General features: G+C 36.6%; 1 protein-coding gene across 3 annotated transcripts in view; it reads left to right on the forward strand.

Moving 5' to 3' along the window:
* Window positions 1-6179, forward strand: part of LOC120764924 (spindlin-Z-like) — a 125284-nt gene extending 119105 nt beyond the window's left edge. For all 3 annotated transcript variants that reach the window (XM_040089076.1, XM_040089078.2, XM_040089077.2), the window contains 2 exons: window positions 813-1046; window positions 2422-6179. In XM_040089076.1, coding sequence (XP_039945010.1) covers window positions 813-1046; window positions 2422-2621 — 434 coding nt within the window. In that variant the 3' untranslated portion in view covers window positions 2622-6179. The remainder of the gene's footprint in view (window positions 1-812; window positions 1047-2421) is intronic.
* Window positions 6180-9435: the final 3256 nt, after the last annotated feature.

Genomic DNA, 9435 nt, shown 5'->3' on the forward strand with positions numbered 1-9435 from the left:
GGGTTTTCCTTTTGAGTCTTATCCCTAACAAGCTTATGTACATGTAGTGTCAATATTTCTATTAAAATTTAAACTCTGAGCCAGCTGAGAAATGCCCTGGCTATGCTGTCTTGTGTGTGTTTGATATTAATTATGTGTTTGGTTGGGTTTTTTTTTTCATGTGCTTTCAATAGGTATTTCACTTTTCACAAGCGGAGGGGAAAAAAGCATTTTCTAAGTGAAATTACTTAGTAACTAGTAACAAGGCTTTATTGTTTTTTATAATTAGCACAGAATTCTTAAACTGCAGGTGTTTCCAAACTGTAAAGTTCAAAGTTGAACCTAATAATGTTTTTTTCTGAATGGAATCAATTCTTGGGTTTCCTGACTGCAAATAAATCAGTAGCAGTCTCTAGAATGGGGTTAGGAGGAACCAAACCTAACACCTTCATTAATAACTTCATACAGCTGCTCTGTGATTCTGCCTCTCTTCCTACCCTCCTTCCCCCCTTCAGTATAAATATTTAAAATACAGATGCTATTCCTTGTTGTGGCTTATATTGGTCTCCCTTTACCTTGCATTATGATAGTTTGATTAGGGGGGATGCAATGATAGAAAATGTCAATAAAGAGTGTTAATATATTAAAATAATTCTTCAAATTCTGCTGTTCTTTGGTCTTCAACTCTCTGAAATGGGCATTATTTGTTTTTTTTTGTGAATGGACTAACTTTCAAATTAATTTATTCATCAATCTGGATAAAGATTATTTTTTGTAAAGATTTATTTCTGTACTTTTTGAATGGACGTACTTATGAACTGCTACCATTTCAGCTTCATCTCGAATTAGTGATGCCCACCTGGCAGACACAATGATTGGCAAAGCTGTGGAACATATGTTTGAGACAGAGGATGGCTCAAAAGATGAATGGAGGGGGATGGTCTTGGCTCGAGCTCCTATTATGAACACATGGTTTTATATTACCTACGAGAAAGATCCTGTGTTGTATATGTACCAACTCTTAGATGACTATAAAGAAGGTGACCTTCGCATTATGCCCGATTCCAGTAAGTAGACTGGTTACTTTTTTCTTCTGAAAAGTGGCATCTCTCTGTAGTATTATACAGCTATTGGGTTATGTATGGAAAAGAGAGTTGACAAACAAGTATCTTTTTAAGTATCAAAACTAGCAAAGGTTACAGCACAACTGGAAAAAATATCTTTAATAAACAATTTCTGAAATATTTTCCTTGAGTCAGTGGTGAAATATGCAATAAATACTGGAAAATCATTTTCCTTTATAATTCCTAATTCTGATAAAGATATACATACTATTATGAAGAGATTACACTTGGATTTTTTTCACACAGACAAACTAGAATCATTCCATTGTTATTTCCTTATAGAAGTGTCAGAAATCAAGGAGTTGTATTTTTGAAGCAGTTGTTATAAAAATAATGTTTTGGGGCTAACTAAAATAGGTTAATTTAGTTTGAGTAAGCATCATCAGTTTGGAAAGCTTTTGAATAGTTTCTTGGAGGAAAGAAGCACTAATCTTTTGAAAACTCATTTTCTCTCACATGTTTAAACATATAAACAGGGAAAAAATTCAATAGGTTAGGAGGACTATTTTTTCTTCCTTTTTAAAAGTGAAAGTTATTGGCTTTTTTCCTATAATTTTTTGCAGAATCAGTGTTGTTCAAGGGATTTTAGCTAATATTAAAAGAAAGAAGAAAAAATTTTGTCGATAATATTGTACTCTCACTTCTGTCTTGTGCCTCAAAAGTGCTTCTCTGACAGAGAGGCAATTTCAGCTTTAAAGTAAGTCATTAATTTGATAGCTAAACAGTAATTATGCAATGTACTACATAAATATTATTTTAAATTAATTCATTGAGTTTCTGAGACTGTCTTCCTTCAGATCTAGCACTGGCTGAGTAAACAAGTGGCACATATTTGCATAAGCTCTGTAGTAGTCCTATGGTTTTAGATTTTTTTCCAGCCTAACAAAAAGCAACTTATCTGTGGTTTGAGAACCACAAATGTTAATGGAAAAACTGACTTTCATTGTAAACAAAACCAAAGCAAGCTCTTTCAGAGTTGGCACCCCAAAATACCTTGTAATTACTTTTTAAATTCTGCTTTGCTTTCTTCTTTCTTAGTAGAAAAATAAGTTAAAAGACCTTTTTTTTTTTTGACTTTTCTAACCAACTGAAGTGCTAATTTTTAATTCATGAAAGTGAAGACAGTATTACTTAAAAAATAAAATCTGTGACTACTCTAGAAGCATGGCAATAGGCACTTGTCTAAACAACTTGTTTTAGACATACTTTGCATTTTGAACTTGTGACTGTTTGTTAACTTATAAAGAAATCTGCAGTTTTGTATATTGGAAAAAATCCATAAATGTCTACCAAAGTACATTGTATTTTCATATTACAGACGATTCACCTCCTGCAGAACGAGAACCAGGTGAAGTTGTAGACAGCCTGGTAGGCAAACAAGTGGAATATGCCAAAGAAGATGGCTCAAAACGGACTGGCATGGTCATTCATCAAGTTGAAGCCAAACCATCTGTCTATTTCATCAAGTTTGATGATGATTTCCATATTTATGTCTATGATTTGGTGAAGACATCCTAGACGTCATCATGAACTTCTGCCAAATTTGTGGAACTATTAAATGTAAAATTTGTAGACACAGACTTGACTATTTTTCAGTTGAATGAAATCAGATGTCCCTGCGAACCCACAATCTCTGCCAGCAACTGTTGTGTTCCTAATAATACAAATTTATGTGAACATGAGGCATCTTGTGTAAGAGAGCTCCTTTTCTTGAAGGAAATCAATATATTTGGGTGGTACAGAGTTAAAAAGCAAAGAACAGTTGCAAATTCAAGGTGTGTGAAGTCAATCTAGTATTGTAATCTAGATTTTTTCTTAGATTAACTTTTTATTCAACCTTGCATTACCTGTTCAACTGCCACATGCAAGTGTAGCTTGCTATTTTCCATATGCCTTCTTTTGCAACATTAAATTTAATTTCTTGGCTACTGGCAGTCCTTGTTTTCTGGGTTGGGACAGAGGTGACTTTTCTGAAAGTTTTAAACAGTTTGTGCAGCAGTAAGGACTGTCTAACCCAAGTAACATCAATTTACTGTGTTTCTACTCTGTTTTGAATTAAGTTTTTTAAGAACTTGCAGTACATGGAAATACTTGTGTGTTTTTACTAGTCACAGGGCAGTAGGATATTGTGTTTGACTTATGCACCTTTCAGTGAAAAGGCTTTAAACTATAAAAATATATTTAATCTGTATATCCAGTTAATTAGAAAATGAAGATTAAGGGCCTGTGTTTACAAGTTGTAGGAACCAGTAAAATACACACAACAAAGCTGCCTTTAATCCTTTAATGTTGTGCTCTGTTTTGTTATACGCATTTCATAGCAGAATATAAGTGCTTGGTGCCACAAATTTAACAGTATATAATGCTACTTAAGCAGACTTTGGACTACACATTGGCAATCAGTAGTCTCTCATGTAATATCAGAACCTAGCAATCTGGATATTTGTGTGTGGACTTAGAAACCTAGTACTAGTTAATCTTTTACACGGTAAATACAAGTTTATGTGGGAGGGGTTCCTTTTACCCTGAGGACCTCCTTTAGAGAAGGAGAAGCATTTGTTGCCTTCTCCTCAGTCTGCTGTATTCCTTTGCTTTGTTTTGTGTTGGGGTTTGCTATTGTTTTTAACCATTTTGGTTGAAGAAGACATCATTTAAATGTATTCTATTTTTGACTTTTCCACGTAAGGAGTGTCCAGACAAATCTACAGTTTAAACCTGTTGTTGCCTTTTGTGGTGTACTTGCTTTGAGGTATGCCATTAACATGAATTTCATTCTATGAACACTAGAGTTTTGCATGCCCGTGGTGTAATATCTAATGGGAGCTATAGGCTGTCTCAGTGGCTCAGTCATCTGCATTAGATTGTGGATGTAAATAACAGCCCGCAACAGCAGAATCCTTTCACAGTTTTAATCCTGCAAGATAGTTGTAAATCAAGGTTAGGGTATTTGGTTTTTTTATAAGAATAGCAACTTTTAAAAGCATCATAATTGTAATGAGGATCAGCACAGCAACAAAATTTTCATGTTGAAGCAGAGCTCTACAAGCTTCAAACCACTGCTTCACAGACATACAGTGTGAAGAATGTGAATACAGTCAACACTATTGATGGAAAGAAGGAATACATAGATATCCAACCTTATGATGTTAGTGGAAGGATGCAGGAGAGATACTGCTAATCAGAGATCAGGGATCTGACCTCTATTGTGGGTATTCTTAATATCAAAGACTCAGTGGCTTAAGTCCTTTTCTGTCCTTTTTTTTTTTTTTTTTTTTTTTTTTTTTTTTGCCTGATTTCATGCTTTAGCCTTAAGGCTTGTGCCTCATTATGCTGTTAAATGGTAATATTGTATAAATATGGTATCCGTTCTTTGTCCCTTGCTACTATATTGCATTGTGTCCTGTATTTCATCATGGGCAACCAAAGGCAGGCTATTGTCTTTCAGTTCACAACTTCTCAATCCAGTCTTCAAGCACCAAGTATCTGAGTCAGTAAATTTTCATTGTGTTTTGAACAAAACGAGCAGATTTGCAACACAGTGCTTTCATCCTGCAGATCTGTTATGTGCTTTCTATTGACTCTTAAGAGTCCTGCATGTAAATCTCAAAGCTGAGCCTGGCTCCATGAGCCCAAGTTGATATTTGTGGCACAAGAATGAGTGTATTGATTACACACAAAATACACTAATAACTTAGTACAATGAATTTTGGGCTTTACATCTAAGGATGTAACAACAAGGTTTGTTTTGAAATATTTGAGGTTTAGCTCTACTGGAACATTTTTAGCATTTGGCTTGCATTTGTGGGGTTTGATGTAAGCCACTATAATATACCACATATTTTGCTAATTAGAATATAATCTATACAGTACATACTGTCAAATTTTATGGTTGTTTTTAGATGTCCCCATTGTCTGTTGCATGGGTTTTTTCTTTTCATCTTTTTTTTTTTTTTCTTAAGGTTTGTGTGGAGGGGTGGTTTTGGTTTTGTGGGATTTTTTTTCATAGCTTAAACCACCTTTTTGAGACTTGAGACTTATTCCACTCCCTGCTATCTGTTTTGGGCATATTTTAGGCTCATGTTTCAGATCTGCATGCAGTGCTTGCATTACCCTAGTATCTACATGTTGGTCCCTTGTTCTAGGGGTTCAACATTACTTTCCAAATTTATCATAGGTCTTGTGATGACACAAGCCAGGGATCTTTGTATAAAAGTTATTGGCCTCTCATTTACCTGCTGTAGTATTGGTGTATATTGTGTGCGCATGATGTCGAGCTGCCATGGAAAACTTTTTTAAAGGAAAAAAAACACCTTAAATGCAGATCATCCTTTTTTGCATGCTTAGAAGGTTAGAACATTCAATGTAACAAATGGAAGTTGCATGTTATAATGTTTAGGTTTGTGGTTTGTTCTGTTTTTATTTTGTGTTCAGTTTTTTGTGAATTTCCTTATTGTGCTGTTTGAATGGTTGTTAATAGGATTAAATGCACTGGTGAGGCAAACATAGTTCAAACAAAAGGTAATTTTCCAGTTGTATGTGTCATACAGCATTTGAAGGGACCATGTATTCTGTTCAAGAATAAATAAAATCATAATTGATAAGTAAAACAATGAATTTTTTTCTTTTGAATGCCAAACCCTAAACTAAGTGGGACTACATAAAGACTGAAATACTTTGGGGAAAATCCTATTTATTACAATAGGTATACATCTTCTTTAAATTAATTCTTTAAAATGGAGGATTTATCTTCAAACAGAATAAATTACAGTTGCTTCAGGGAAAAATAATTATGGTAAAAAACAGTTTCTGGTTCCTTGAAAATGTTGTGCATTTTGTATTTTATATCATTAGTACAATTTGGATAGTTCTTGGTATATGTATAGTTCAAAGGTCTTCGTGTTCACATTTTAAAATTAGGTAGTGACTTCATCTTTAGAGCTTGGTTTCATTATTTTTATTTTCTTTGCATTTAGAAGTATGAACACTTTAAATCTGTTAGTTAATTCTGTAAGTAATTTTTATAATTATGATGTAACTCTATCCTTAAAACATTTAAAATAAATCCTTTATGTGCAACGCATGACTTTAAATTTTATTCTCATGAGCAAAATGTAGTGATGTGACTTCAGACTGCAAAGAAGCATTTTCTTCAGTATTTTAATTTTAAAAGGTTTAGTACTTTAAAGTTGGGCCATGTGTGCTAGTATAATACTTTCCCCTATGAAATAAGTTTGCTTGCGAAGTCAGGGTTTTTTTTCCCATGTAAGTATGAATGTCAGTAAGATGGAATTTCACTGAGGTAAAGCATAATGCTTAAATTGTATTTCACCAAAAAAAAGAAAAAATCCCCCTCAGGGGTTTATGCAAGTCTGGGAGGAAGCATCTTATTTCCAGAACACACTAGCTCACACTGTAAGCAGTAGTTCAGCAGCAGGGAACAGTAGAAGTGTTTGTCAGTGTTTAGCTGATAGATTTGACTGCTTTGAATTAATGGGCTTAACTAAAATTGGAATTTTATTTTACTCACTAAATTTAAAAAAAAGTAGAATTTATCCAAAACTAGACATGATGAGCAGTGAAGAGAATAATAGCATAGCGCTGTGAATTTCCTTGAGGCACATTAAGTATTTCATACTAATCCATGAACACTTAATTATTTTATGTTGTTTAAGGTAAATTACCAAGCTTGACTTTGAACACTGAAATCTAATTATAGGGGGAAAAAAATCTTATAGGAATAGCCAAAAATATATATTTTGGCACCAAGTTGCCAACACCTCTGGACAGTGGGAAAGAGTGCAGCCTCAGCAAGTGCATTGATGATGCAAAACTAGCAGTAATGGCTGATACACCAGAGGGTTGTGCTGCCATCAAAAGGTACCTTGACAGGCTGGAGAAATGGACTGTCAGGAACCTAATGAATTTCAACAAGGGAAAGTGCCACATCCCACACCTGGGAAAAAACAACCCCATGCACCAGTACGTGATGGGGGCTCCCCAACTGGAAAGCAACTTTGCAGAAAAGGATTGTATGTTTGAAGTGTCCTAGTGGACACCAAGCTAAACATGAACCAGCAATGTGTCCTTGTGGCAAAGAAGGCTAACAGCATCCTATACTGCATTGGGCTGTTGTTGCCCGAAAGTCAAGGAAGGTGATCCTTCCCCTTTACTCAGCACTGGTGAGGCTGCGTCTAAAGTACCATGTCCAGTTCCGGGCCCTACAGTACGAGAGTCCTGGAGAGACACCAGTGAAGAGTCACAAAGATGATTAAAGGATTGGAGCATCTCTTATGAGGAAAGGCTGTCACCTGGCTTTATGGGGACAGACAGGCTCTTTTGGAAATCCTTGACAGAATGATGATGAAACTAAGTTGTAGTTACAATTAAAGTTTTATTTTTTACCAAACTTATGATCAGCATAGAACAGTATGATCAGAGTAGAGCAGGTGTCTTAATAAGCAGAATCGGTGTAGCACAATTTTATAAGTAGCATAGCACAGAATTCCAAGGCATATCTTAGCTTATGGCTTCTAATCACCTGGATCCTCTACATGTCAGGTCAAATCTTAATACATGACTTTCCATATCAATATAACAATCATAATCTAGTCTTGAAAGACATAAAAGATTCTGAGTCACTAAATCCTCAGTAGAAGCAGATGGTGTTGGAGGCATCCCTGACCACTGGAGGATCGCAAGTCTTGCTGTCCAGCAGCTGTTTCAGTCCAAGATCCACTTAAGACTTTTAACTGCTTGATTTTATGGGCAGTGCTATGTGTGCTGCTAAGCTTCCTTGTTCTGTATCAGGGTCATAACCACCTGATTGGCCAGGTGCCTGGGACCTTCAAGGCCAGTAAGGAGGAGAGTAGTAAGCCTGGCACCTGGGAACCTGGAGACTGATAGGAAAGGGGAGAAGTCTGCCTACTGCCTAGTGCACAGGACCTTCAAGGCCTGATGAGGGAGAATGGGACTGATATGTGCCCAGTTCAGTCACAGAGAATGGCTATTTGCCTAATGGCATTAATTATGTTAACCATATTACCAGGGGTCAGGTGTAGGTGGTCACACTGAGAGAGCTGGGAGTGTTTAGCCTGGAGAAGACTCAGAGAGGTTCTCATCAATGCGTACAAATACCTGATGGGAAGGAATGAAGAAGAGGGAAACATTCTTCCCAGTAGTGCCTAGTGACAGGTCGAAAGCTAATGGGCACAAGCTAAAACACAGGAGTTTCCATCTCAACATCAGAAAACACATTTTTTTACTATGAAGGTGACTGAGTGCTGCAACATTTTTCCCAGAGAGGTTGTGGAGTCTCTCTCCTTGAAGAGCTGTCTGGACATGGTCCTGAGTAACTGGGTCCAGATGACTCTGCTGGGGATGGGGGGGGGGAAGGTGTGGACTAGGTTCCAGCCTCAACCATTCCATGATTTTTAGGATTGACAGCCTGGGAAAAGTTATCAAGCTTCTAAGCATTCTTTTCAGGCTTTACTCTTCTCATTTTACTAGTTTACTGCTCTGAATTCCTCAGTTCCTCTTCCAGATTAGGAGTATAGCAGCATATGTGCAACAATGTAGCTGAGGTCCCAGTGGTATCAATAAGCTGGTATATACGTAACGCTTAACTATTCCACTTGGATGTTAATTACTGCTTTCTATTGCATATCCCTCTTAATCATTGTCACGATTTACGTAACTTCAGTTGAGCAAAAAATGTAAATGGCTTTCGTACTCTGACAATTTAAATACCTATATATTTTGGTGCCTTTTTCTCCAAATAATCCTTAAGTTTACTTGTGAAAGTCACTCAATTGAATACAAATCCTTTTTTTGAACGTCTCCATGTTTTTTGGTGTTGCACTGTTACTCAGGTCTATACACCAGAATACCCTGTTCCAAGCTGACTCTCGTAATGAATACTGACATGTATGCACCTCAGTTTGAGCAACCTTCTTTTTTTTCTTTAGTATGTTTCTGTCTTGGTTTGAAAGACAAGTGTCTGCTAAGGAAGGCAGGAGCCTCCCTTGGAATGGAAAATGTAACCCTCTTCCCTCTGAATTACTATAATTTTGAAATTATGGGTCTTTCAGGCAAAGGCATGAGGATAGGAATAACAGTTCTTTACTAGTATGTATAACGAGGCAAACAAACAATACCTATAACAGTTACAACAAATACAACCAGAAACCAAGTATCTGCCTTCTCAGCCACGGGCACTTTCCCCTTTGGTGTAGTGATGGTCACAGCCAGCAGGGGCACTGGTGGCTCCCGGTGGGCAGGGCAGGTGCGATGATTCACCAGTGGCTGCAGGGGGAGCTGTGGCCTGAACCCATGG

This window comes from Hirundo rustica, chromosome W (genome assembly GCF_015227805.2).
Source record: "Hirundo rustica isolate bHirRus1 chromosome W, bHirRus1.pri.v3, whole genome shotgun sequence".
Classification (NCBI taxonomy): domain Eukaryota; kingdom Metazoa; phylum Chordata; class Aves; order Passeriformes; family Hirundinidae; genus Hirundo; species Hirundo rustica.